Below are 26,209 nucleotides of genomic sequence, written 5' to 3' on the forward strand. Positions count from 1 at the left end.
AGTATAATGATTAGCAATGAAGGCATTAATTTCATAATCATTAGAATATTTCCTTTGTCCCCTGGGCAGCTAGCTTGTGGATGAGTCTTCGGTCCTGCTAACAAAAATAAGCACACTAATTGTGGAGCTGGTAATCCGCAGTGAAGCTCCCTGCTTGTTGTGCTTGGTCTCTGACGCAGGGATGTAATGTCCTGTAATACCCTGGGTGCAACTCTGTAAGCCGCAGATGTCACTGGGATTCAATATGGCAGTCCCTTGGCACTGGGGGTCATTTGACTGTGATATTTCCTTGCTCTGGTTTGTCAGACCTGACAGCTCAGCTAGCTGGAGCTGACCTGTGGCTGCTCCTTCTTGCCCAGGCTGTAAATGCTGATATGTGAGCACACCCTTTGTGGCTTTGCTGAGGTTGATGAGGTTGTTTATGTGGGCCATAAACAGGGCCTTGGAAAAAGCCCCTCAGTTTGAGCACATATAGACTGGGGTCCTGCTGGTCCGTGTGGCAGCTTTGGGGCAGAGACTGATCTGTTCTGATCTTCTGTCACAGGAATGGTATGAGGAACATTCCAGGAAAGAGGAATCCCAGATACCTTTGCAAGAGTCTGCATCTGCTTCCCAGAGCTCTCTGAAACCCCTGAGCCTCCGACAACGTTCCCAGACCGTCATCTAGGCCTGGCTAGTGCAAGCTGCCTTCTATGCAATAACCTAGAGTATTACTTCACAGCATATATGTTGGGATGATGTATATAGATCTGTTCCATGTACTGGTTTGTGTTAGGGATAGAAGCTCTTCTGTTAAGTGCAAAAAAACAGGTGGACTCTGCTACAACCAGACTGAGCATGATGCTGTGCTCAGCACAGTGATCTTCTTGGACAGAAATGGAGACCTTCTTCCTCTGAGCTGCTTCCCAAGCTCAATCCTGCTGTTTATCTTAGCAGTAACAGACCCTGGGGAAAGGGATGTGTAATCCATTAAGAGCAGGAAGTGTGCTGAGGCTACATGCTTACAATTTAAAAAAGAAAAGAAAAAAAGAAAAAAAAAAAAAAGGCCCTTTTTGAAGGTCTGCTTCACTTAAAGGGTACTATTAACCTAGGAATAAAAGATCAGGGAAGGAGGTAGTTTTTGCTTCGTGTTTTGTTTTTTGTTGTTTTTTTCCTCTCTGCCCTCCTTTTGCAAAGCAAGAGGAGGTGCTATGGAACTTCAGCATTAGTGGAGAGCAGCCTTTTCCCTCCTTCTTGGGACACCTGGATGCAGTCCCTGCAGTAGATTCAGTTCTGACTGTTGAATTTAACTGTCCCTGAGCCATTCTGTGGAAGCTGGTGAGCGGCAGAAATCTTATTGCATTATGACCATAGTGGGCACAGAAATGTAGGGAGACAAATTCTTTGCTGTGGCTGTGCAGTATCTGCATCTCTGCAGGTCAGTTATGCCCACGGCACTGCCTGGGATCAGAATCACTTCTGTAAACCCTTTAGCTCTCGTCTTCCTAGGGAAGGGTGATTCTGCTGGGTGAGCTCCATCACTTAGCCACCTGCTTGTAGATGGCAAGACTTTGGCTGGTCATTAGTTCAAATAGGTGGCTGGGAAGGAGAGGACTTTGCAGCTCCAAACCCTTAATTCTGCTTGGGGCTGAAACTTACAGAGAGTGCATCAAACGGTACTGCTTGTTGGCCCTCAGGTAGGTCATTGCTTTGTTTAACAGGAGGGTCAGTCGGCACAGCAGCATTCCTCCTCCCTTGTTCTCGCCCATGCAGAACTGTTCCTCAAGCTGGCAAGTGCTGACTGGGTCGGATCTTAGGAGAATCCTCTGCTGAAGGGCTTTACTGTTTACACAGTTCTGGATGCAGAACTGTGAAGGACGATGATTCTTCTCATCTGTCTGCTTTTCAGTGTCTGGCACAGAGGCTGCCAGACCAGGTAGCTGGGAGAGGACGAGGGAGGGGAAAAAGGCTCCTTGGCCAGCTCTGACACGTAAACTCTGGGATTGTGGCAGGTTGCTTCATCTCTTGTGTTTCATTACTGCAAAGCGGTGACAGCCTGTCTCCGAGTTCCTTTCTTATCCTGTCACCACAGAAAGTGCTGAGAGTGAACATTGTCAGCGTGGAGGTTCACCGTACCTCTTGCTGTTTTATTTTTTTCTCAGGTTCAGATTACAGTGGATATGGCAGGGATGGGAGGCTTTCCCCTTCCTTTGGGTGAATGGGGTGGTGGGATGTAGGAAATGGGTGCACATCCCAAGTACATTTTTTGGAAAAGATGAGATTTTCAGAGGCAGGCAACATGATGTGTGCTCCTCAACTCTGAACAGCTGCATTCGCTGAGTGCCTCAGGGCAGCTCTTTGTTTCCCTTCTGGGCTCTGCAAGTGGTATGAAAGTAATTCTGAGCTGAACCGTGAAGGACCTTAAAGGGCTATTTTCCAAACCATAAATTCGACCACAAGTTAATGAGCAGTGCAGCATTTGTCTTGCAGTTGCTCTGCGTGGGACTGCAGACTGGAAGACTTACCTGCGTTCATCCTGGAGCTGGGGGCGATGTTTCCCAAGTTATGGGCAGGGTGGGCGTTGTGAAGGTTAGAAAAAGAAATGTGGCTTTGTTTAAAGTCTGTGTCACCGTGGCAGGGCTGTCACTGACCTCTTCTGGAGCTGCAGCTTTACGCTGTGCTGCAGAGGCACTGACCTACTCACACGTGGGAGAAGGGCTCTGGTGTGGGGAGCAGCACTGAAGCCCCTGGACTGGGCTATGGGGCTCAGGTGCTGCATTTTTGTTTTTTACACTAAGATGTGGGTTTGCCCCCATGTACACAATGTATTATTTTTTAAGCAAGGAAGATCACAGAAGTTTACTTTTTTTGGAAGGAAAAGAAGAAAAGAAGTTTGAGTATGGGGCCTCCCCAACTATTTGCTCTTCCTCCCCACCTTACCCACAGACTAACGACAATCATTTTGCAGGGAATGAAGGAGGAACACCAGGGGGTTTTGTATGCTGGTGTTTTGTTTATAAATATAATTTTATGGACATGTCTGTAAAATATTCTCTAGATTTTTCAAGCACACTAATAAAGAGCATTCTCAGCTTTGTAGAGGCAGCAGCTTGCTTTCTTCCTGCCCGCTGTTTCAGAAGCTCGGTTTCAGTTTACAGATTGCCACATCCTTTGGAAAGAAACTGTGCCCGCTCTCTCTCTCCAGTGGCAACTGCTTGCAGCACTTGTCACATGCACAAACTCTTGCTCCTGGCCCTTGCCAGCTCACAGCCCAGCTTCTTTCTGTGCCCCTGCCAGTTTTTCTCTCTGTTACCACCTTACTCTCAAACATGCGTTTTGTTTTTATAGCTACCTCCAAGGGACAGGAGGGGCTGCAGAAGCTGTTGCTCCTTCACCTCGGTATCTGTGCTGAGTGGTGCTTGTTGGAAGCTGGGGCTGGCTCTGGTAAATCCATGGCAAAACCAATAGCAGCCAGCAAACAGCACCTGAATTCTTGTGAAAGCACTTATCCAGCCAGAGAACAGAGGAATGATCTGGGCCCAGAAGGGAAGAGCAGCAGGCTAGGAGAGCCTGAAAGCTGACAGCAGCAGAGTGCTGCTTGTGCAACTGCCCTCTGTCCCCACAGAGCAGTACTGGGCCAACCACAACAATGCATGCCTGCATCAGGCCCAATGGCTGCAGTCAGTGCTGACCCGTGCACTGTGCTGCTGTGACAGCAGCTTCAGCTACATGTGACTGCTGTTGGGAAATGTGCAGGCAGTGACCCCAGAGGAAGCTGTGGCCTCAAGCGGTGCTGCATGGCCTCTGCCTCACCACGAGCAGCCCCTGGTCTTCCCTGCAGCCCAGCCCAGCACACCCTGCCTCACAGCAAACACACCAGTGGAAGCTGTGTAGTTTTTAATTGCAAGTTGTCCATTCTTACAGTATCTTAGCCTAGTTTTGCCAGAGGCGATTGGGCACATGGGAGCCTCTGCATATCGAGTCCTTTGCTACAGCTCTGTGCACCCTCTGAGATTCAGGTTGAAAAAAGCAGCAGGAGAAAGGAGGCTTCCATGGGCTCATTAACACTTTGTGTGCATTAAGCCTGAGAACTGCTCTGGTGCTTTGCCTCACCTTAACACCTCCGCTTGCTCTTTCAATTCACCCGCTGGCGGCTTTCTGCCCCTTGCAATGACAGGCATTCCCAGATTTGCACTCAAGCCTTTACTTTCCAGTTTCCCCATAGCGCATGGCTGCCAGCCCCAGAGGATCCCAGATGGAGAGGTGAAGGGGTGTCTTAGCGCATGCTCCCCTGCAGCTGCTCCAGCCCTATGCCCTGAGGCAGCAGCCAACCAAGCCTTTACCCTCATCCTTGTTCAGAGAAGCCCCAAGTTAAACGAAGTTCAACAGAGTGGAGTGAGGAGAGGGCTAGTGCTTAACAAATGCTCTTTCTTTCCCAAAACACAACCAGCTTTCTCTCCGAAGAGCAAATGTGTGGCCCAGTGGGCTGCAGCAGGGCAGGGACGTGGACATGCAGTGCTCAGGTGGGAACCAGGTGGATCACCTGGAATTCGGTGAGCAGGGCCACACAGAGAAAAGCCAAGTAGTAGAGGATGAGGCAGGTGCCGTATGCCCTGCCCAGCTGGAAGCACTGTGCCGGTACCACCACGAAGGAGAACACCAGGCTCAGTCCCAGGGCCCCAGCCAAGATCCACACCAGCAGGCTGTCAGGCTCCAGCTGATGGAGAGACAGAAGGACACCGTGTGACGAGGGGATCCCATCAGTGCCAGCCCCGTACTGTGGCCAGCAGCCTCACCTTCACTGCCATCTGGCTGCTGGTCATCTGCAGCAGGCAGCCCAGCCCCACGCCCACCAGAATATCTGAGGGCAGTTCAGGGTGAAGAAACAGCACGGCATCCCCCCCGCCCTCGGGATGGGGACAGCACCATCCCTCTCTCCCGGCCTGGATAAGGCCATCAAAGTTCAGAGTGCTCGAGGACAGGTGGCTCTGGCATGGTCTGGGGCACCCTGGGGAGGTGCAGCCTCTTCCCCTCCCTCCCTGTGGCAGACTCCAGGATGGATCCTGCGAGCTCAGGTCCCCTAGAAGCAGGCCCAAGTAGCACCCCACCCCCCAGCTCCTTGAAGGATACTGAAGATGATGCCTCCAAAGCAGGCAGAGAAGGCCATGCGGGGGTAGCCCTGCCGTGCCATGGTGAGGTCAGAGAAGGTGTCTGCAGGGCAAGAACAGGAGATGCCGGGGCCTGCATCCCACTGCGGTACAGCGTGCCACAAAGGCAGATAACACAGGTCTCTTACCTCCAATGCTGTTGCCCCAGGCCAGCAGGGTCAGGCCCAGCACAGTGTTACTAAGATCAAAGATGATGCCCAGGGTCCGCAGGATGTTCACCAGCTCTGTGGCTGCTGCATTGATCCACATAGCGCTGACCAGGAACCCAAGGAAGGCGAATACCTGACGGGACCAGGTGAGCTGGGCCCTGGCTGCACCTTCTCGGGGCAATGGAGGCACTGTCCTTGCCCACATGGTGCTTGAGGCCAGGGGCACCTTACACAGTGGTATTTGGGTGGCTCTTCATTGCGTGTGGTCACAAAGATGATGATGGCCAGGATGGAGCCAGCCAGTGCAACCAGCGCCCAGACCGGGAAGACGCCCTGGATCTGGTACAGCCCATCTGCATCAGGGACAGAGAGGGCAACTGTGGCCCCACAGGCTGGGCAGGACCTCACCAGCCTGAAGGCACACTACCGAGCCCTGTTCCCTGAAGCCAGCACTCTCCTGCCCTGTTTCTCCCCCAAGACCTGGATAGAGGGGCCCCAAGGAGCTCAGTGCTGGGCCATGGCTCCCAGTCTCAGCCCCTCCTCAGGGCTATGAGGATACCACAGGCTCTTACAGGCCCCCGAATTGAGGGTGAGGATGCAGAGCAGGGGCCCAGTGATGATGTGCAGGCAGTTGAGGGGTCTCTTCCAGTTCAAGTCGTCCTTGTCGGGGTCCACCACAGGCACAGTGAGCAGCAGTACCAGCTCCACAGGGACCTGGGAGGAGGGGGCTCGTGAGTGCCGCACCCTCCAGCACAGTGCCCTTCTCCCATCCCCTCCTGCTCACCTTGAGCACTTTGAAGAGCCGCCAGTACCAGGGCTTCCTCCTCCACTTTTGCTTGTCCAGGGGATTGAGTGCAGTGCCAAGTATGTGCAGCGAGGAATTGCGGTGGGGTAGCAGGGGTCGATACTCCTCACCTGTGTGGGGCCACAGGGCTGTGCTCCGCAAGACTCCCCGCACCCAGTCCACCGCTTGAGTCCACAGCCCACCCTACCGTAGTCCCCGCAGTTGGTGCCCGAGGACTCCTGCTCCTCAGCATCTGTTGGTATTGCTGTGAGGGAGCAAGGAGAAAGTGGGGGGTGCCAAGGGATTCCTCCCGGCACCGCAGAGCGCTCCTTACCTGGCTCCCACGGCCCGGGTTGGGACGGTCCATCCCCGCGCTGCCAGCGATGAATCCAGGTGCACAGCACCACAGTGAAGACATAGAAGACGTAGAGCCCCAGGTACCCTGCCGTGGGGCCAGAGAGGTTACAGGACCCCTGGGCTGCCCCACCAGCCCCTACCCCACCACGATGCTCACCTAGAGCCTCCCCCAGTGTGATGCGGCCAAAGTAGAGGATCAGGAAGGTGAGGAAGACGGCCACCATGTAGAAGATGACGTCCCGGAGGAAGGGCCTGGAGGCCGCTGCAAAGGGCTTCACCAGGGCGATGCCACCAGCCACCACTGTGGTGACAAAGATGCCGGCGCCTGCCAACGCAACACAGCCCATCAGCAGGGTCCCGTGCCCCTCACCCCTTTGGCCAGCACAGTGCTCACCAAAGACGGCCCCAACCGCTAGCCCAGCTGTGCGCGGGTCGGAGAATGCCACCACAGCACTGAAGACATCCGGGGCTCCGTTGCCAAAGGCCAGGAAGGTGACACCATGGAGAGCAGGCGTCAAGGAGCATCCCACCATGTCGGGTCCCCATCACATCCCCCATCATTGCCCCGCGCCCCCATCCGCAGGAGGAGGATACTGCCACATTGTGGGACAGCTTCAGCGTGGTGGAGATGGCCGACAGGTTGGGGCAGAAGCTGGAAGAGCACAGAGTGGGGTGATGGGGGCACAGGGCCGCAGCGCCAGACCATTCTTCACTCCACGCGGCCCCGGGACAACTCACAACTTCTCTGCCGTCACGCCGAGTATGACGAAGAGATAGAGGAGCCAAAGCACCTGCGGGCAGAGAGCTGCCGCGTCGCCCGTGGCCGAGCATCCTCCAGCCGGGGCCGCCCGCCCACCTCCCCCGGTTCCCGCGCTCACGTAGAGGCCGACGGGCAGCGGGAGCAGCGCGGCGGGGAAGGCGCAGAACGCTCCGCCGAGATAGTCGAGGAAACCGTCGTCCAGGCGGCAGTCCGGGGTGCCGCGCACGAAGCGGCACCGCTCGGAGCTGTTGCGCTTCCGCACCTCCCGGCACTGCGGGAAGAGCCGCGTGTCCCACACGCGTCCCTAGCGGGCGGACGGCACTCACCCCCGGGGTCGCAGCCGCTTCCGCCCCTGCCTCGCTCTTTCCCCCTCCGTCCCACGTCCGTGGGGCGGCGGCGGAGGCCGACGCAAGGGCAGGACCCGTCACCCCGCCGCCTCGCGTCCCCACTCACGTCCACGCCCCGGTCGTGTCCCGCGCCGTCACCCCGGGTCCCCGCCTCCAGAGCCGCCGGCGGCCCCGAGCGCTGGGAGCCGCCGTGCCCCGCCAGCGCCCCGGCCACGCTCAGCGCCCCGGCCACGCGCAGCGCCCACAGCGGCCCCATCGCGTCCCACGGCTCGGACACAGCTCAGGCTTCGGGGGTCGGATGCTGGGGGCTATTGCTCGCGAGGGGCGGGAGCCATGGCCGGGGGGAGAGACGGGGACAGGAGCAGGAGTAGAAATACGAACGGAAAGAGAAAACGGGGATAGAAATAGGAATAAAAACGGGAGAGGAAAATGGAAATGCAAAACAGGAATAGGGTTAAAAATAGAGCTAAAAACACAAACAGAAATAGGAATTAAAAGAGGCCACGGGCTGGGGCTTGGTTACCAGCCCCGGCGCTGCACCGAGCCGCCACGTCCCAGCTGTGCTCCCGCGGGAGGAGAAAAGTGGGGCTGAGCGCGGCACGGAGCACCGCGGGAGGAACCCAAATCCAGGGGACGGCGGCAACCTGACGAAAGGCGAGGACGAAGTCCTGCTGGGGCCGGGGCTGCCGGGGCTACCAGGGCACCCTCCCGCCCCACCTCGCCGTGTCACGCAGCCCCGCCGCCGTGCAAGGGCAGCTGATTTCCACCCTGCCTTAAAGGGGCCGCCACTCTCCGCTCTTAAAGCGACAGCGCCTCTTTGTAGCACAGGAAGAAAGGGACCGGGGGGGCCACTCTGTAGAGCCCCCGCCGCCCGGCACTCTCAGGGCACCGCGTTCGGCGTGGCCGTGGGTGCGGGGCCGTAGGTCGGCCTGGTGGTGTGACGCCGCCGACACGAGTGTACCAGGTCCCGGTGGGCACCCGCGGGGGGTCGGGTGAGACAGGGCGGGTGCCGCAGGGCCGGGCCGAGGGAGCCGCACGCTCCCCGCGGGTGGGGGTGCTCCGAGCCCGCTGCCCCCGCTTGGCGCCTCCTGGGGACTTTGCCCGCCGAGCGCAGCGGGGGGGGGAGTGGTAAACAGCCGCGATTGCGTAAGGCCGGGGCTGCCGCCGCGCTCCCGCGTCACCCGCGCTCCCGTGTCACGCACTGCGCACAACTCACGGCGGGGGTGGGCAGCCACGGCCAGGAGGGGCCGCGGGGCTGCCACCTGCCACCTGCCGGGCACGGTGTGGCCGGGGTCGGGACGCTGACGGTCGCGTCCGCCCTGCGTGGGGCTGGGAGGGAGAGTTCGTGGCCACGGGGCTTTGGCAGGAAGAGGGAGGAGGAAGCGTGTAGGGCGTGGCATGTCGGGGACCGGGGCGTACACAGGGGAACGGGTACCTGCAGGGCAACGGGCGGCCGGAAGAGACCCGGGCACCCGGGCACGGCGGGGCGTGGCTCGTTTCGGACCCCGCCCGCCTCCTCTCGGCACGCCCCCGCCCCAGGCGCGGCTCCGCCCCTCCCGCGATGGCGGCGGTGCGGGCGCTCTTGGCGGCCGCCGCGGTGGCCGCGTGGGTGCTGGGGGTCGCGTCCGGCCCGATCCCTCCGCCCCGTAGCGCCTCCGTGCTGCTGGAGCCTGGCTCGGGCCGACTCCGCGTGCTGCCTGGCCGCCAGCCCGCCGCCGTCGCTTGGGCCGAGCTCACCGACCACATCCAGGCCGTCGGGTAAGGGCCCGGGGCTGTGCGGGGCCGTGCGGGGCAGCGCAGGGCCGCCCGGGCGCTTCCCGCTCTGAGCGGTGCCCCACGCTGCAGGTGGGCGTTCCTCGAGGTGTCCGCCAACGCGTCCTTCAACGACAGCCTGCAGGCTTACGCCGCGGGGCTGGCCGAGGCCGCCGTCACCGAGCAGGTGCGGGGCGCGGGTGCGGGGCGCGGGGCAGTGCCGGCGGCAGTGGGTGCCAGCGCCGTGTCCGCAGCTCATCTACATGCACTGGATGAACACGGCCGTGGGCTACTGCGGGCCCTTCCGCTACGAGACGCAGTACTGCCGCCGGCTGCGGGGATACCTGGAGGCCAACCTGGCCTGGATGGAGGAGCAGATGGGCTCCGGCCGCGACCGTGCCTACTGGCACCAGGTGAGGCCGTCCGGGCCGGGGCCCCGCAGCCCTCGGGAGTCGGCCCCGCACCGCGAGGCCCGAGAGTAACGTCGGTCCCCGTCCCGCCTCCCCGTCTCCCCCCAGGTGCGACTGGCGCTGCTGCAGCTGCAGGGCTTGGAGGACAGCTACCGCGGGCGCGTGGCCTTCCCCGCCGGCCGCCTCTCCCTCTCGCCCTTCGGCTTCCTGTAAGGAAGGTTCCGTCCCCGGGCTGGGCACACCGAGCACCCCCCCACCCCGGGAGCGGCGCTCGGTGCAGGTTGCCCCGGCCTGACGCCCCGCTGCCCGCAGCCTGCTGCAGCTGGGGGGGGACCTGGAGGACCTAGAGGCGGCCTTCAACCGCTCTGCCCCGCTGCGTCCGCTGGGCTCCGGTTCGTGCTCAGCGCTGCTCAAGCTGATGCCAGGCCGCCGGGACCTGCTGGTGGCCCACGACACCTGGGCGCCCTACCAGTCCATGCTGCGCCTCATCAAGAAGTACACGCTGCCGTTCCGTGCTGAACCCAGTGGTGCGTGTGGGGCCGGGCGCTGCTCTGTGCCCCCACCTGCTGCCTGACCTGCTCTGCTCTCCCAGGCACCGCCCGCGTCCCGGGCAGCATCCAGGTGTTCTCCTCCTACCCCGGCACCATCTTCTCCGGGGATGACTTCTACATCCTGAGCAGCGGGCTGGTAAGTGCCGCTTGCAGCCCTGCGCCCCCCACCGGCCCTGCTCAGTCCTCCTGTCCCCACAGGTTGCGCTGGAGACCACCATTGGGAACAGCAACGAGGCACGCTGGCAGTACCTGCGGCCTCAGGGCAGCGTCCTGGAGTGGCTGCGGAACATCGTGGCCAACCGGCTGGCCCGCAGCGGTGCTGAGTGGGCTGGCATCTTCCAGCGCTTCAACAGTGGCACGTGAGCAGGGTCGGGGCTGGGGGAGAAACGTCCCCTCCTAAGGGCGGCCACCAAAGGAGGTCACCATGCCTTCCTGCAGGTACAATAACCAGTGGATGCTGGTGGACTACAAGGCATTCTCTCCAGGGCGTGCTGCCCTGCAGCAGGGCCTGCTGACGGTGCTGGAGCAGATCCCGTGAGTGCCTCTCGCCCCCCAGTGCCCGGCCCACAGGCTGCCCAGTGGGCGAGGTGGGCTTCCTTTGCTGGTGGTGGCCTTTCTGCCAAGGTGTGACAGCAGCAGGGCTGCTGCTTACGGCTCTCCTGCGTGCGGGTGATGGCTCCTGGCCCCCTGCTTGAGACCCCCAGGTGGGTTTTCCCTCATCCGTGCTGTACTTTGCCTTCTGCTCTGACTGCTGCCATCCTCCCGCCACAGGGGTTTGGTGATGGTGGCTGATAAGACAGAGCTGCTGTACCAGCAGGGGTACTGGGCCAGCTACAATGTGCCGTAAGCTTCATCCAGCCTCACCTTTTTGCCCAGCCATATGGTCCTATGCTGAGGGCAGGCAAGGCTGACTGTCCCTACCCTCCCATCCAGGTATTTTGAGGAGATCTTCAATGCCAGCGGGAACCTGGAGCTGGTGCAGAAGTATGGTGACTGGTTCACCTACGACAAGAACCCGCGCGCCCAGATCTTTCGCAGGAATCAGACTCAGGTCCGTGATGTGGACTCCATGGTCCGTCTGATGAGGTGGGTGCTGGCCCCAGGGATTTTCCAGCCCTTGTGTCAGATCTTCACCGCAGTTGTCGTGTTACCTCCTGCACCCGGTCTCTCTCCCTGCTGCCCGACAGGTCCAACAACTACCTGCAGGACCCGCTGTCACAGTGCCGGGGCTGCGACCCGCCCCACAACGCTGAGAACGCCATCTCCGCCCGCTCTGACCTCAACCCAGCCAACGGCACCTACCCCTTCGCCGCCCTGCGCCAGCGCTGCCATGGCGGCACTGACACCAAGGTGGGCACAGCCCTGGGCCCTGCCATGCCGTCACTTTCTGGCGCTCACATCTCCACGTTACCCCCTCCGCCAGGTCACCTCCTTTGGCATGGCCCGCACCTTCGGGCTGGTGGCTGCCAGCGGGCCGACGTGGGATGATGTGCCACCCTTCCGCTGGAGCGCATCGCCGTGCAGCCACCTGCTGCATATGGGCCACCCTGACCTCTGGAGGTTCCCTCCTGTCAAAGTCCGATGGAACTGAGCTGGACCTCCCCACGCCTTTCCCTGTTTCTGCAGGATAGGGGGCTGCAGGGAACCGCCCCCCATGTTTTTCTCCCCATGCTTCTCTCACCATTTGCCTCTGCTCCTGTGCCCCATCCGTGCCACTGTGGCTGGGGTCGGTCAGTGGGCTCTGACCCCAGTCCCAAAACCAAGCACGGAAGGAAAGCCTCCCACAGGGCTCCTCATTCTGGGAGGCTGTTCCTGGAAGACGGGTTCCAGGAGGTGGGGCTGGCGCTGGGACAGCTGCATGGCAGGGAGGGGTGAATGGCCGGGGTTGGTGTAACAAATAAAACGCTCTGTGTGCAATGGAGATGCTGGTGACTGCACTTCATACTCTTCCAACATTCTGTGGTGCATGCTGTGGTACCCCGTTCAGGGATGTTGTTTGATGTGCTTCCCTATCTGCTGGGTGCTGCTCCAGGAGCACAGAGCAGTGCCTGCAGTGCAGTGCTGGGACACAGCGGGTCGGGCTTCTTGGCCTCTGCTCAGACTGCTCAGCGATGCCTCCCCTGGTTCCTGGCAGCAGCAGCAGGCACAGCTGGAACAGGCAAGCAGTGAAGGAGGGGGGGCACTGCCTGCCCCAGGACAGAGTGACCATTCTTGTCCCTTTTGTTTCCCTTCTTCAGCCACCTGTGTGCCCCCCAGCCCCAAAACCTCCAGCGCAAAATCCTCTTACTGCAGCTCCCTTGATCCGCTCCATGTGTGTGGCTCGTTAGGAATAACGAGGTAATTACTGGGGGATTAATGAGCTGACATTAGACAGTGCTTTGAAGGTATGAGGTTCCCACCGGGTCCAGGCTGGCCGATGTCCCACGGCCTCAGACCTGGCTGTGCCCCTGCCATTCCTGGCACACACCAGCATTTGTCACCTCCGGAACAGCACATCCCTGTGCTGCCAGGACCCATCCTGCTCCTCCCTGCCTAGGGCAGAGCCAGCTCTGAGTGTGTTGGTGTGGGGGGTGCCTCAACTGGAGGTTGATGGGAAGAGGCTGTCCCAGGGCAGAGCAGGGCTGTTGGCCCCACAGCAGTGCAGCCCCGCCAGGAGCCCTTCCCCCAGCACTTGCTGTGACCGGGACACACTGTGCTAATTCCAGTGCCAACGAGCCATGCTACAGCTGCCTGGAAGGGCTGACTGCCGTCCCAGGCCAATAGAGCAAAGTCCTCAAATCTGCTGACAAAGGACCCAGGGACGCAACCGCAGCTCCTCTGACGTCACTTTGCCCTCCTCAGTCCCCCAGCGTCGTTCTGGGACGTGCAGCAAGCCCCGCACCAGCTCTCACGTAGCATCCTGCAGTAATGGCAGCCCAACGCAGGGGGGGTGAGAAGACTTTCCACATCGTGTCCCCGCTCCTGGAGAGCCTGCCCCTGTCCCGGGCAGCAGGGACCCAGGTCTACATGAAGCTGGAGAACGTGCAGCCCACTGGCTCCTTCAAGATCCGGGGCATCGGGCGCCTCTGCCAGGAGGTGGGTGTGCTACATGGCTGTGTGGCCTCGGGACACTGGATTCCTATGGCCACGTCCTTCCTCTGTCTCCTTCCCTCTCCACAGATTGCCAGGAAGGGCTGCCGGCACTTTGTTTGCTCCTCAGGTAATTGGGACCTGCGTGGGGCTCGAGGGGTCTATGGGATGGAGGTGCTAGGGAACACCCCTGTGCTCCCGGCCCCTTGTCCTTGTGCCTTCCCACTGGGTTTTGGGACTGATCCAGATCGGGTGTCCCTTCTCCCCCCTAGCAAAGTTCGTCCTGTAGGTCTGGGATGAGCTGGGTATGGGGGGCGATGGAACTGCTCAACCCACTACTTTTCGCAGGGGGGAATGCTGGCATGGCTGCAGCATATGCGGCCAGGAAGCTGGGGCTGCCGATCACTGTGGTGGTGCCCAGCAGCACCGGCCCCAGCACTGTGCGCAGGCTGGAGGAGCTGGGGGCAACGGTGGAGACCTATGGGAAGGTAGGGCACCCATGCCCCAAACTGTGGCTGGAGGAGATCGCAGCCCTCTGCGAGGCTGTGGATGTGTGCAGACCCAGTGTCCCTGTCCCAAAATGCGTCACCCACACGCCACTTGGATTTCCACTGTCCTCATGGCAGCAAGGGAGGGGCAATGGGGATGGTGCACTGGAGCTGGCGGCAGCCCCACTGAGCACCCACCGCCTCCCAGGTGTGGGATGAAGCCAACCAGAGAGCCCTAGAGCTGGCGCAGAACGAGGGCTGGGCGAGCATCCACCCCTTTGACCACCCCTTGCTGTGGTGAGTGCTACTTGCCCCTGTGCTCTGGACAGGACACAGGCAGCCACCCACTGTCTCCATCCCACAGGCAGGGCCATGCCAGCCTGGTCCTGGAGCTGAAGGACGTGCTGGATGCAAAACCTGACGCCATCGTGCTGGCAGTGGGAGGTGGAGGGCTGCTGGCTGGCGTGGTGGCTGGGCTGCAGCAGGTGGGATGGCTTGATGTCCCCATCATTGCTGCGGAGACCTGGGGGGCCCACAGCTTCCACGTGGCACTGAAGGCTGGGCACCTCGTTACCCTGCCTGACATCACCAGGTGGGTGCTGGTGTCAGCATGGGGGCACCTCCATCAGCATAGGGGTCCCCAGTTTGATGGGACATAGAAAGTGCAGGGGGCTTCTCCTCTGGTGCATGTCACAAGTTGGCAGGTCTCAGCCAATGCTCTAGTGGAGCACCAAGGGGACAAAGGATCCCAGGTCTACTCTGACTCGTTCTCCAGTGTGGCCAAGTGCCTGGGGGCCAAGACTGTGTCAGCACGGGCGCTGCAGTGTGCCCAGGAGATCCAGGTCATTTCAGAGGTGGTGGAAGATGCTGAGGCTGTGCGCGCTGTGGAAAGGTTCCTGGGTGAGTAGGGCACGGGGACAGGGACTTGCAGAGGGGTGTGATGGGGACAGGCACTCAACATGTCTCCATCCCTGCAGATGACGAGCGGATGCTGGTGCAGCCAGCTTGTGGTGCAGCACTGGCCCTGCTCTATTCAGGGCGACTGCAGCAGCTGCAGCGTGAGGGACGCCTGGGGACTCCGCTGGGCCGCGTGGTGCTGGTGGTCTGCGGCGGGAGCAGCATGACGGCTGCGCTGCTGCGGGACCTGAAGAACCAGGTGGGCCTGGAGTGACCCTTGTGCCACTGCATGGCCACCCCATGGCCTCCTGTGCTGCAGTGATGGCTGCTGGACATGCACCGCGCCCATCACTGTGCAGCATGGGGAAACTGAGGCACGGCGGTGTTCCTCCCTCTGCCCTGGGGACGGCCGCGTCCCTTGAGCTGCTGTGGCTGGCACAGACCACGGTTCCCCACTCCAATTAGTGAATGCTCCCTCTGACTGACTACTTTGCTATTGTCTCAATGTGTTATTATTCTAATGATTATTAATTTTTACAATCTTCTGTTCCTGCTGCACTGTCTGCAGCCAGGTGTCTCCTTGGCAGGGCTGTAGGGCCTTGCTCTTGCTGGTGCTCCCAGCTCTGACTGGTGCCCAGTTAACACCACTGCTCCAACTCACTTCAGTTGATCTATTTCACTCCAGTGTCCATTCTGCCCTTTCCTGCCATAAAACTCCTCTCAGCCTCCTCCTGCCCCTCCAGAGAGTTAACAAGGCTCCCCTTGCCCAGCCACCTCCCAGAAGCCTCCTCCTCCCCATCTTCTTTTTTCCCTTTTCCCCAATAAATCCCCTCAGCCTGGCCAGCCCACACCATGCTTCCCAGAGGACCCACCCCATAAATCAAATACCCACTGCTCCACTGTGGGCAATATCTTATGTAAAAACGTGTTTCTAGGGAGTGCTGGAGGCTGGAGAGTCTTATTACAAGGCACACAATTAATTATAAGGAGTCAGACCAACCTCCTCCCACAGTTTTTTATCCTGGGTCCAGAACCAGATTACTTTCCAGCTTCTGCACCCCAACCTTCTCACACGGAGCCCCCACTTCATGCCAACCTCCTCCCTGCAGCCTGGGATGGGTGCTGTGGGTTGGTGCACCCTGCAACCAGCAGGACAGTAGTAACACAGTGTTCGTAACAATAGCAGCCAGCGCGTGCCCTTGTGCTCTGTTTTGCAGCCCTCCTAATTACAGTGGCAGGGGGGTCTGCTGGCCCTCAAACAGCCCATACGCATCCTATTGCTCTGGGGTCCCAGCGGGTCTGTGCCTCAGTTTCCCTCATGCTGAGTCCTTTGGGTGCCCCCCGCTTGGCTGCGGCCCCTCATTACCACTCATCATGGCACAGGAAGGATAAATTCCTCCGGTTGGCTGAACAGGGAAAATACGCAGCGAGGTGGCTGCCTGTCATCCATCACCAGCTCTTGGCGGCACCACCACGCCGGGACTTAAAATTCAGGTCAGAGAAAGGGGCTCTTGGAAGCCAGCAAGGGAAGGTAATTTATTCTGTTTATACCTTTTTACTACAAGACAAGGCGGGGGGTGGGGGGGATACACTCTTGCCTTGATTTTGCATTTTAAATATTAGCTGGGCGCCGCTCATCGCTCAAACCCCACAATGAAAGGGACCAGGTGCCGGAGCAGGTAACTAAAATGATTTTTATTCACATTGAACAACACGAGCTGGTCACACTGACAGCCTCTGCAAGAGGCAGTGGGGACAGGAAACCCACGCTCAGAACACAACTTTTTTTCTTCCTTTTCCATTCTCTTTTTCCCTTTCCCCCCCCCACCCTGCTCTATCCTCTCTCCTTCCACTCACCGCCGCCCTTTCCCAGCCTCCAAAATAGAAAAAAACTCAGAGCTTCCAATGACTAAAAGTACAATAAATAATCAGTAAACACAAAAACATACTTTATTTGTTTCTCCTTTATACAAAATAAAGAAACTAGAAGCAAAAACTATAATACATCCTCAGACCGCGGGGCCGGGGGGGCTCGGCCCTCCTGCGCTGCCGCACTGCTCGGGTGTTCTCTCAGTTTTTCTCTCTGTTTCTGTTTGCTTTTCCCATTTCTGCCTCTTCCCGGGTTTCCCAAGCTCCGCACACCCCTCCCCCCGCTCCCCTGCTCATCCATCACCAAAATTCCAGTACAAAACCACCTCCTCCTCAGGGATGAAGCAGGATCAACGGGAAAAGGGCCCGGGAGGGGGCTTAGGGAGCATCCTGCTGTCCCCCGTTACCCCCCACTGTAATACTCGGATGAACGGAGGCTGAAGAAGGGGATAATTAAAATGGGTGCTGTTTAGCGAGCGAGGATCCCCGCGGCAGCCCCCGCACCGGTGGGACCCGCGTCCTGCAAAGTTCAGCTTTGGTCCGAGAGCGGCGGTTCCGACACGGCGGGGGGAGCTCCGGGCCGGGCGCGTTTCGCCCCCCTCTCCCCCACTCATAACAGCACGGGGATGCGGAGCGGTGCGGGTGGGCGGGGAGGGAGCGCGGTGTCCCCGCGGGGGGGGGAGGGAGGGGGGGGGCGCGGTGGGAGGATGCAGTCGGACGTCGGAGGGCGCCCGCGGCGTCGGGGGGGCCGATATCCGTCGACGGGGCCGCGGAGAGCCGTGCCCCGGGGCTGAGGGGCGGGGGAGTCCTCCCCTTCGGCCCTACCACACCGCTGCCTCACTCAGCTCCGGATTGGGGTGCGCGAGGGCCCCACTGTAGCCGCTATTGCTGGACATGGAGAAGGGCGGACTGGGCCCCCCGCTGAAGACCTCCCCCGGGATGGGGTGCAGCGAGCCCGTCATCCCTGGCTCAGGGCTGGGGGTGTCGGGGTGCGAGATCATATCCGTGTACCTTTGGTTTTCTGAGGAGTGGTGTCCGCTTAGGGGGGGCTCCAGGGATCCCAGAGGCGTGGAGCCGGGTCCTGAGTTCTGAAGGTAGCTGGGGTCGGCCGGGGACTGGGCCTGGGAGGGGGGCCCGTGGGGGAAAAAGTCATAGTTGCCTCCCGGCCCGTAGTAGTCACCTTGGTAATCTGCAAAGGTGGGGAAAGGTTGGAGCCGGTCCCGAGCCACCACCCCGAGCGCCTGCGGGAAGTAGAGCTGCACCCCCACGCAGGGACGGGCGTGCCTCCCCCTCCCCCCTCCAGAATACCCTCCTGGGGAGCTCGGTGCTGCTGGAACGAACGTGGGACTAAGCAGGGAGAAAAACGGGCACCTCTGTACTTATGGCTGCAGTGCTGATGGAATGGAAAGGGGGGGGAAGTGGAGAACAGGAGGGGCTGGGGGCAGCCCCAGGGGGAGAGGGTAGGCATAATTTCGTTCTTAGTTACAACTAAGAAAAATACACACGTCTATATACCTGCACATATATGTACATGCATGTATGCATTTATAAATATAGATAAAAGTTATATACATATCTAATAGGAAGATATACGTAAAGGAGACACATAAATAAAGGTGAGTTATAGGAGACATATAAAAATAAAATATACTTACTATACTATACTTACTTATAGCAGGAAAAACACACATCATACTTATATATATTAGCTACAGAGGGGTTCTGGCAGCAGTGGGGGCAGAAGGGAATTGGTGAGAGCTCTTTGCCCAAAAGCGGGATATACCCCAAATGCCCTGGGGCTCCCTGTCCCACCCCGTCCTGTCAGGGTGGCGGTGACCTTCCCTAAGCTGCAGGCCCGGGGGGGGGGTAACTGGGACAAATGCAGCCTGAAAGGGGCGCAGAAGCCAGCAGCTGAGGCTTTGTTTCCAGGGAGAGGGGCCACGCTGCTGCCACCGCCACCGCTGCCACCGCCCCGAGTCCGGGCGGCAGGGGAAAGGGAGAGTAGAGATGGAGAGGAACAAAGGCAGGGAAGGGAACGGGGGAAGAACTCGGTGGGACGACACGGAGACGGGACGAGGGGCCCAGCTCCCTCACCTCCGTAGTACGTGTAGGGCGTCGAGCCGAGCATCTCGGACTCGTCGAGGCGGCCGCCCAGGGGCCGCATCCTGCGCGGGCTGCGGAAGAAGGCGTGCCGGCGGGCGCCCAGCGCGCTCAGCTGCTTCATCCGGCGCTCCTTGGATCGGCGGTTCTGGAACCAGACCTGAGGCCGGGCCGGCATCAGCACTCGGGGCCGGGTTGCCGTGGGGACCCCAAATTCTCGGGGCCAGCCCTCCCCACTTAGGCCAGGGATGATGGGGGCGGGGATGAGATATCTCGCTGGAAGGGATTTTCCAGCTTGGGGTTGTTTTCACGCTACCCCCTGCTGGTAACACCCTGGGAGGCAAGGAAAGGGGTCATTAAAGCCCCGGCACCTCCCTGCGTGCCGTGGGCTGCGCCGTCCTCACAGCCTGCCTGTGCCCCGAAAGTTTTCTCCAATGGGGGAGAGGGATAAAGAAGGGGATAAATGGGGGGGTCACGGCAGGAGGCGGGGAGGGAGCTGGAAGCAAGCTGGCCGATGGGGACGGGAATAAAAGGGAAGGGTGGTGCAACAGGGAGCATTCCTGCCTCGGGGGCGTTCTCTCTCCATAGCACAGCTCTGCTGTGCTGTGGGTGGGGAGGGAGGAGGGATATGCGCTATTTCCCCCAAATCTGGGCACATCTGGAATGCGCACACGTCCCGCGGGTCCTGCTTCCCTCCATCGGGAGCTGGGCTCCCTGCAGCAGAGCCGGAGCGTCTTCCCCTGTTAACGCTGCTAATAAATCCCATTAATCCCTACATTTCCTCAGGGATTTTCTTGCCGGGGGGGTTGGTTGGCAGCGAGGTAGGAAGGTACAGGGCTGCCTGCAGGGCACAGTGGCCTCTCCTTTTCTCCATCTCCTGTGCTCGCATCCAGAGCCCCATCCACATCCCCAGCCCTTCCCTGCTGCCAGCCCAAATTCTGCCATCCCGGACCTGTGCGAGTCAGGTCGGTGACGTCATGGGCCGGCCCAGTGATATCATGGGGGGCAGTGGGATGGCTGTGGAGTGGCCGTACCTGGATGACCCTCATATTGAGGCCGGTCTCCTGGGCCAGCTGCTCGCGGATGTGCCGGGTGGGCTTGGGGGTGGCTGCGAAAGCAGCTTTGAGGGTCTCCAACTGCTTGGCCTTAATGGTGGTGCGGGGTCCTCGCCGCTTGGTGCCCGAGTTCTGCTCCTCGTTCTCGTTGTTGGTGGTCTCCTTGTCCGAGGAGGTGGAGTTGTCCGTCTCCTTGGTGTCGTCCTGCATGGGGTCCTGGAGATCCGGGGACAAACTCCTGTCTGTACATGAGGACACTGTAAAGGAGACCCAGAGAGGGGGCAGGGGGGGGAGGGGGGCGGATTGCTTAGGAGAGAGATCGACCCCCCTCTCCACTGCCCTCCCCTTCCCACCGAGCCCAGATGCTTTTCAGGAGAGGGGAAGAGGTGCTGGGCAGCAGCAAGGGGTGCAGACGGCCGTTGCCCCCGAGGAACCCCGAAGCACCCCAAAGAACAATGAGCTCCGGTTGAGCATCTTACAGTTCGGCCCCTACATCTGAAAGGCAAACTCGGCGGCACCCCCCGCCCACTGCTGCACAGGGGCCGTGCAGCCGGGAGGGGGCTGGGGAGGGGGCCTCCCCACCGAGCACCCCGCAGCCTCTGGCGCTTCCCCTCTCCCCCCACGCCGTGCTTCTCACACCGGGAGCCTGGATGCACCGCTGGGAGAAATGCAAGAATGTATGGGCTCGTGGGGGGTTCCAGTCACTGCCTTAAATCTGGCTCACCTCCCCCAGCCACCCCCCCGGACCCTGATGCCGGCATCACCCAGGCCAAGCTCTACTCGCCTCGCTCGCAGCAGCGGCCCCACTGACTCGCGTGGCAGGATCCGGCCCCGGGTGCTGAACGGAGAAAGAGCCCACGGCAGGGGGTGAGCACGGGCGGCCGGCACTGCTGGGCCAGCAGGAGGGGGCCTGATCCCGCGGTCCTGACGCAGAGACAGCTTCCAAGGAAGTCAAATGGGAGCTTTGCCTCTGGGTGAAAGGAGGCGAAGGATCAGGCCCTCGGCGCGGGGGGACCGGGCAGCCTAGCAGGGGGGGTCCCGGGATCGGAGGGTGCGTGGGAGGGCTCGGTGGGGCAGCCGCGGGCTCAACGCGTGCCTGCGTCCCGCGGGGAGCACGAGGTGAACTCTTGCACCCCAAACCCCCTCCCGGTCCATGGGGCGCTGTTGAAACCTCGGCACCGGCAGCGCCGGGAGCTGCACCGGGAGCGCAGCGCTGCCCGTGGGGAGCGGGCAGGACTCGGCCCGGTGCGGTTCGGTTCCCCGGGCTGTGCCGCGCGTACCTGAGTTGAGGCTGCCTTCCTTCAAACTGGGAGAGTTCAAATAGTCCTCTTTGCAAACAAATTTGTTTTCGTCTATGATATACAGTTCCTCGCCCGTGGAGAGCTGCTTGTTGCAAACCATGCAGGTGAAACAGTTCAGGTGGAACACTTTGTTCCGGGCTTTCCGGACGAGGTCGCTGGGGGAGATGCCCTGGGAGCAGCCGGCGCATTTGGTGCCAAACCTCCTGGAGGGGAGAAAGGCGAGAGGTGAGAGGCTGGGACGGGACCGCGCCGCTCCCCTCGCGTCTCCGAGGCCCCCATCCCCACCCCTTCCGAATCTCGGTTTTCGGGTTCCCAGAGAGATCCCACCGGGGCCGCCTCAAAAGGCGAGGATGTCTTTCTCCGTGCCCTCCGGGGAAGAATTTCAGTCTCCCCGCGCTCCCAGCACATCGCTGCGGGACCGGGGGTTGGCAGCGGCCACGGAGCAGGGGCCAATTCGGGGTACGGTACGGGGCACCCTGTGCTCCACGTTGCTTTTTTCTCTTCTTGGAACAGCCGCTTTGCAGAGCTCCGGTTTCCCTTCTCCAGGAGATGCTTTTATTTTATTTTATTTTTTTCCAAGGAAGGCGAAAATTCAGAAAACGAACTCCCCGAGGGGAAGACAAAAAAAAACAAAAAAAACAAACAAACAAACAAAAAAATAAAAATAAAAAAAAAACCTTTCACAGCGGCTGCCAGGACCGTGGGGGCACCTAGGCTCTCCTTTTCCCTCTTGGCCGCGGCACAACTTCAGCCCCCCGCACTGCTGCCCGTGACGTTGATGTATTTAAGGCATTATAAGTCGTAAGTCATTTTCCCCTACCCATGCTGGCCCCTAATTTCCTTCTAGGCACCTTATCGCAGTCATTAGGGGCGTTTAAGGTGCGGTGCAGCGTGGGGGCCCCCGGCTGGAGTGCTGCACGAGGAGCGGCGTTTAGGTGGGGAAAGGCCGCTGTGACGGTCGAAAGGGGGAAAACGACCCCAGCCCTGAGGCCTCCGGGCCTGCTGCGAGGGGGGGGGGCGGCGGCAGAGCGGGTCACGGGCCCGGCTGCTTTCGGAGACAAGGTCACCCGGGGCGGGGGGGGCGACCAGCTTCGCTCGGGATGCGGCGCAGCCCCGGGGCGCCGCGGGGCCGGGACCGCGCCGGAGAGACGAAGAGAAGACCCACGGAATAGATGGATGAAGATTGGAGGGGTGCCCCCAAGTGCCCCCCCTTCTTTCCCCTAAGATCCCAGAAGGAGCCCCAGAGTTCTGCTACCCCGCCGAGCTGGGAGCAGCGGTTCCGCAGCACCTGGAAGGGCTTGTGATTGCTGGGGCTCACTCACCTGAAAAAGTCATTCTTGCAGTAGAGTTTTCCTTCCCTGGAGAAGCATTTCTCGGTCAGGTTGCATTTGCACTCGCAGCACTGGACGCATTTGATGTGCCATGCCCTGTCCAAGACATTCAGCAGGAAGCGGTCCAAAATCGGCCTCTCGCAGCCCGCACAATGCACCATCATCACCGCGCCGGGATGGAAACGCGCAGACGAAAGGAATCAGCCCCGCGCCGGCACACGACGGGGTCTCAAAAATTCGGACGTCAGGAAGAAAAATGCTATTTAAAAAAAAAATAATAAAAATAAAAAAATCCCCAAGCCCACAACCAACCAACCAAAAAAATAATAGTAATAGTAATTAAAAAAAAAAAAAAGAAAGAAAGAATTATAAAAAAATGATAAGAATTTAAAAAAAAATCAGAAAAAAAATCAGGGAGGGGGAGCGGAATCGCTGTCAAGTTCTTCCCCCTCTTCTCTCCGGAGCCTCGGTAGGAAAAAAGCGGTGCCCCGAGCGAGAGAAGCCAGAGCCCCCCCGCGGAAGCCCCCCGAGTCCCTGCAGAGCGGGCGGGGAGCGGCGGGCGCGCTGCGTGCGGGTGCGGGAGGGGTGCATGAACGCCCCCGCAGCGGCCGGCGGCCCCGGTGCCTCGCTGTGCTCCGCCGCCGCGCCGCCACTCTCATGCTGTCCCCATCGCCAGCTTTGTCCCCCGCCTTAGTAATTCGCGCATCCTTATTCAGATTTGGTGACGTGGGGGCCCGCGTCTGGCGGGCGGCGGCCAATGGCAGCGCGGTGGCCATGGCAACCTCTTAATTTATAGCATATCTAAATTGGCTCCAGCCTTGTGCTTGGCACAGAGGGAAAAAAACAACGCGCCTCTATTGTTGAGGGTGGCTTGTACCTGCGCCGCCAAGTGAGTACGCACCTGGCCTGGGGTGCCGGGGGGGCTCTGCTCAGCCTTTCTCTCTCTCTCTCTTTAATTCTCTCTTTGATGGGGATGTTCGTTCCGGGGGTCCCGAGCGGGGACGGGGCGGCCGTCACTTGTTCTGTCACTGTTAGCAACACTCCCGCAGCTGTTCCCCTCTCAGCCCGCTCTGTGCCCGGGGTGGGCGGTGAAAGCACGAAGGGGGTGAGGGTGGGGGGGGAGGAGGAACCCGGGGGTGGGGACAGAGGAGACGAAAAGTTACGCGGCTCTGCGCAGTGCCGTGCCCCCCCCCCGCCGGCCTTTGTCGCGCAGCCGTGTCCCCTCCGGGCCGCTCCGTCGGGAGAGAGGCTGACACTGAGCCGGAGGGGGGGAAGGGCGAGGAGAAGGAGGGGGATGCCGCAGCCGGGGGTCGCCGCACTTCTCCGCTGTTTGTCCTCTTCAGTTTCAGGTGCGGCGGAGCTGCGAGAACCGGCGGCGGCGAGGGACGCCGGGACACCGCGCTTCGGCCCTGGGGTGGCCCTCGCGTTCCTCCCTTCCCCGCAGCCGCCCCTCTACATCCGTCCTCGCTCGTTCTCAGCACTGGGGAGGAAGGAGCAGAACGGCCGGGTTGAAAGAATCTCAGTAGCGGCCAAAAAATAAACCCCAAAACCGCAGGATAAGGGCATCGCTGGGCAGGGGAAGGAGGATCGGTGAGTTTGGGGAGAGAGAACAGAAGAGAAGAAATGCGGAGACCACCAACAGAACAAATGAAAATAGAGGAGGAGAGAAAAGAAAAGAAAAAGCAAAAGGGAAAATAAAACGAAAAATACAGAAGCAAACCAAACGAAAAACAGAACAACTGCAGAGGGAAACAGAAGAAAAAAGAAAAAAGAAAAAAAAAGAAAAAAGAGAGGGAGAGAAAGAGGAGGAAATAAAAAGCAAAAAACGAGGGCTAACAAAAAAGAAAAACGAAAATAAACGAAAAAGGAGGGGAAAATAAAGAAAAAATGAAGATAAAAGAAAAAGAAAAAAACGAAGATGAAAGAAAAAGAAGCAAAGGAAGATGGGGGAAAAGAACGAAAAAAAAAAGGAAAATAAAAATTATGAGAGAAGAACGGAATGGAGAAGCAAACAGGGAAAACAACAGAAGAATGGAAGAGATAAGAGGAAGAAATTAAAAGAAAGGGATAAGAGAAAGAACGGAAAATAAAGAAAACGAAAAAGGGAAAGCCAGGAAAGAAGCGCCCTCGAAAGCGAGTGAGAAGAGGAAGGAAATGAAAGAAAACAAAGAGAGGAGGAAATTCAGAAAGCAACAACTGGAAAAGAAAGAAATAGGAAGGAAAAGGGAAACGGAGCGAAGAGCAGGAGCCGCTGGGGCCCCGGGCCGTCTGCCGCAGCGCCTCCGCCAAAGTTTGACCTCGGTCCCCTCCGCTCCGCGGCGCTTCGTGCTGCGGAAAGCAGGGGTGCGGGGCCAAACCCCGGAGCCGGCGGCATCTCGGCGCAGCCCCGACCCCGCAACTCCCGGCGTCAGCGCGGCCGGGCCGGGACCCAGCGAGCCGTTCGCCGTGTGCGTGCGTGCCTGCAGCCGTGTGCGCACACAGCCACGCACCCCGATGCGCGCACACCTCCGGGCGAGGGCAGCGTGCGGGCGGCGGAGCCGCTTTTCAGGCTCGATTTTATTTCCACGGCGGCTCCCGGTGCGCCCCGTCGGAGCCGTGCGGGGCTCCGCTCTGCGGTACCGACCCCCGGGACCCCCCCGTGTTCGCCGTGCGGGCGGGGCCGCGGGTGCGAAGCGCTACTCTCCCCGCCGCCGGGCTCGGCCCCCCGTTTCTTTGGAAAGCCAAAAAATAAATAAATGCAACGGGGAGGGGAGAACAAGAACGCAGCCCGGTGGCCCCCCAGCCTGCTCCCGCCAGAGCATTCCTTATGGTAACAGCTGGTGATTCAGGCGGCGGAATATCGCCTGTGTGTAACTAATAAACCTATTGTGTTTTAACAGGGCAACGCGTGCAGGAGCGGCGTCGCTTATACAAGATGTTGATGGAATTTACTACATTAAAAAAATCTCCTTTCAAGAATAAAGTGTATCAACTTACAGCACAACAAGCGACAGAGGGATGAGTGAAACAGACAAAAGACAAACAAGATAATAATCTGTTTCCAATCAGTTAAGCCCTGTAGAATTTGTAATACGCGGTTTGCATATTCCCCCTGTGTTTTGTAATTAATTATCTATCTGTTAGGATGCTCCGCCGCCGACTTTGTTGATATTTCCAACTAGTTTTTTGTGGAGCCGCCGGGGAGCGGCGGAGCAGCGCGGACGGCGGGGCCGGGAGCCGAATCCGATCCGCGGCCGTCCGCGGGGCTGTGCGGGGCTGTGCGGGGCTCCCGCCGCTCGCCCCCTCTCCCCTCCCCACATCCCCACCCGGCAAAAGCGGGACAGTGCGATTTTAACATTAAACAAACCCAGCAAGCATCTCCTCGCCGGGCCATAGGCGTTTCTGAGTGACTGCGTTACAAATTGTAAATTTAAATAGCTCACAGGATTCATTACCTCCCGCGTCTGATTTCACCCAGCCGTGAAAAATTGTCCTGGTGTACCACTGAGAAAGGGTTTGCTGCAAAGAGCCCCGGTCTAATCACCAGCTTTCTCTCCGCAACAAAAGTGTAATTATTTTGTTTTGGGTGTAAATATAACCCACCGTACAAAAAAAAAAAAAAAAAAAAAAAAAAAGATAAACCTCCAGCAGCGTCTGAATGCATTACGGAGACGTTTAAAAAGATCCGTCCTAAATTAACACCAAGGTTAAAGGGGGGAAGGCAGCTGGGACGTGGAAATTTCCACGTGCTGCGGATGGCGGAGGTGCGGGCGCGGAGGGCGCGGAGAAGGTGCGCTCCCACCGCCCGGCTCCGAGCACAAAGACCCGCGCAACCCCGCTCAGCGGCGCAACATCCCCCCACC

General features: G+C 59.5%; 5 protein-coding genes across 11 annotated transcripts in view; 3 read left to right on the forward strand and 2 right to left on the reverse strand.

The window, feature by feature from the left end:
- The window catches only part of TPCN1 (two pore segment channel 1), a 48,356-nt gene extending 45,278 nt beyond the window's left edge, over positions 1-3,078 (forward strand). For all 3 annotated transcript variants that reach the window (XM_052689383.1, XM_052689385.1, XM_052689384.1), the window contains exon 27: positions 545-3,078. In XM_052689383.1, coding sequence (XP_052545343.1) covers positions 545-667 — 123 coding nt within the window. In that variant the 3' untranslated portion in view covers positions 668-3,078. The remainder of the gene's footprint in view (positions 1-544) is intronic.
- Positions 3,079-4,167: 1,089 nt separating this feature from the next.
- SLC8B1 (solute carrier family 8 member B1) lies at positions 4,168-8,443 on the reverse strand. 4 transcript variants are annotated; one of them, XM_052689388.1, is made up of 16 exons: positions 8,189-8,443; positions 7,651-8,010; positions 7,316-7,468; positions 7,176-7,228; positions 7,031-7,089; positions 6,832-6,936; positions 6,595-6,762; positions 6,415-6,522; positions 6,289-6,345; positions 6,081-6,211; positions 5,869-6,010; positions 5,528-5,649; positions 5,276-5,429; positions 5,110-5,190; positions 4,776-4,840; positions 4,168-4,696 (listed from the first exon to the last, which is right to left on the reverse strand). In XM_052689388.1, the coding sequence occupies exons 2-16, from the start codon at positions 7,798-7,800 to the stop codon at positions 4,499-4,501; spliced, it is 1,746 nt and encodes a 581-aa protein (XP_052545348.1). In that variant the 5' UTR covers positions 7,801-8,010; positions 8,189-8,443; the 3' UTR covers positions 4,168-4,498. The 4 variants fall into 4 exon arrangements, with proteins under 4 accessions (XP_052545348.1, XP_052545349.1, XP_052545347.1 ...); XM_052689389.1 differs by lacking the exon at positions 8,189-8,443 and having other exon boundaries at positions 6,289-6,333; positions 7,651-8,182; XM_052689387.1 differs by lacking the exon at positions 8,189-8,443 and having other exon boundaries at positions 6,832-6,929; positions 7,024-7,089; positions 7,651-8,182.
- Positions 8,444-9,083: 640 nt separating this feature from the next.
- Positions 9,084-12,178, forward strand: PLBD2 (phospholipase B domain containing 2). 2 transcript variants are annotated; one of them, XM_052689391.1, is made up of 12 exons: positions 9,085-9,302; positions 9,390-9,483; positions 9,551-9,709; positions 9,815-9,915; positions 10,019-10,233; positions 10,299-10,393; positions 10,456-10,616; positions 10,696-10,791; positions 11,029-11,100; positions 11,191-11,343; positions 11,445-11,607; positions 11,681-12,178. In XM_052689391.1, exons 1-12 carry the CDS (start codon positions 9,106-9,108, stop codon positions 11,846-11,848), a joined length of 1,674 nt encoding a protein of 557 aa, XP_052545351.1. In that variant the 5' UTR covers positions 9,085-9,105; the 3' UTR covers positions 11,849-12,178. The 2 variants fall into 2 exon arrangements, with proteins under 2 accessions (XP_052545352.1, XP_052545351.1); XM_052689392.1 differs by lacking the exon at positions 11,029-11,100 and having other exon boundaries at positions 9,084-9,302.
- A 311-nt stretch (positions 12,179-12,489) lies between these two features.
- SDSL (serine dehydratase like) lies at positions 12,490-16,655 on the forward strand. The gene is made up of 8 exons (XM_052689393.1): positions 12,490-12,594; positions 13,099-13,332; positions 13,417-13,456; positions 13,675-13,814; positions 14,023-14,111; positions 14,179-14,406; positions 14,590-14,714; positions 14,792-16,655. Exons 2-8 carry the CDS (start codon positions 13,165-13,167, stop codon positions 14,983-14,985), a joined length of 984 nt encoding a protein of 327 aa, XP_052545353.1. The 5' UTR covers positions 12,490-12,594; positions 13,099-13,164; the 3' UTR covers positions 14,986-16,655.
- A 746-nt stretch (positions 16,656-17,401) lies between these two features.
- Positions 17,402-22,653, reverse strand: LHX5 (LIM homeobox 5). The gene is made up of 5 exons (XM_052689621.1): positions 22,359-22,653; positions 21,016-21,239; positions 19,715-19,992; positions 18,675-18,840; positions 17,402-17,769 (listed from the first exon to the last, which is right to left on the reverse strand). Exons 1-5 carry the CDS (start codon positions 22,529-22,531, stop codon positions 17,402-17,404), a joined length of 1,209 nt encoding a protein of 402 aa, XP_052545581.1. The 5' UTR covers positions 22,532-22,653.
- Between the last annotated feature and the right edge of the window lie 3,556 nt (positions 22,654-26,209).

Source organism: Tympanuchus pallidicinctus, unplaced genomic scaffold, assembly GCF_026119805.1.
Source record: "Tympanuchus pallidicinctus isolate F22 unplaced genomic scaffold, pur_lepc_1.0 scaffold25, whole genome shotgun sequence".
Lineage (NCBI taxonomy): Eukaryota > Metazoa > Chordata > Aves > Galliformes > Phasianidae > Tympanuchus > Tympanuchus pallidicinctus.

Bases quoted from the DNA above. Each gene is read 5' to 3' on its own strand.
- SLC8B1 (XM_052689388.1), bottom strand. From the start codon at position 7,800: ATGGGGCCGCTGTGGGCGCTGCGCGTGGCCGGGGCGCTGAGCGTGGCC. The intron at 7,469-7,650 runs GTGAGTGGGGAC...CTCTTCCCGCAG, and splicing joins GACACGACCGGGGCGTGGAC to TGCCGGGAGGTGCGGAAGCG. The intron at 5,430-5,527 runs GTAAGGTGCCCC...TGGTCCCGTCAG, and splicing joins AGCCACCCAAATACCACTGT to GTATTCGCCTTCCTTGGGTT.
- PLBD2 (XM_052689391.1), top strand. From the start codon at position 9,106: ATGGCGGCGGTGCGGGCGCTCTTGGCGGCCGCCGCGGTGGCCGCGTGG. The intron at 9,710-9,814 runs GTGAGGCCGTCC...GTCTCCCCCCAG, and splicing joins ACCGTGCCTACTGGCACCAG to GTGCGACTGGCGCTGCTGCA. The intron at 11,101-11,190 runs GTAAGCTTCATC...CCTCCCATCCAG, and splicing joins TGGGCCAGCTACAATGTGCC to GTATTTTGAGGAGATCTTCA.
- SDSL (XM_052689393.1), top strand. From the start codon at position 13,165: ATGGCAGCCCAACGCAGGGGGGGTGAGAAGACTTTCCACATCGTGTCC. The intron at 13,457-13,674 runs GTAATTGGGACC...TACTTTTCGCAG, and splicing joins GCACTTTGTTTGCTCCTCAG to GGGGGAATGCTGGCATGGCT. The intron at 13,815-14,022 runs GTAGGGCACCCA...ACCGCCTCCCAG, and splicing joins CGGTGGAGACCTATGGGAAG to GTGTGGGATGAAGCCAACCA.
- LHX5 (XM_052689621.1), bottom strand. From the start codon at position 22,531: ATGATGGTGCATTGTGCGGGCTGCGAGAGGCCGATTTTGGACCGCTTC. The intron at 19,993-21,015 runs GTACGCGCGGCA...TCTCCTTTACAG, and splicing joins GGAAGGCAGCCTCAACTCAG to TGTCCTCATGTACAGACAGG. The intron at 17,770-18,674 runs GTGAGGGAGCTG...CCACCTTTGCAG, and splicing joins GCCCTACACGTACTACGGAG to ATTACCAAGGTGACTACTAC.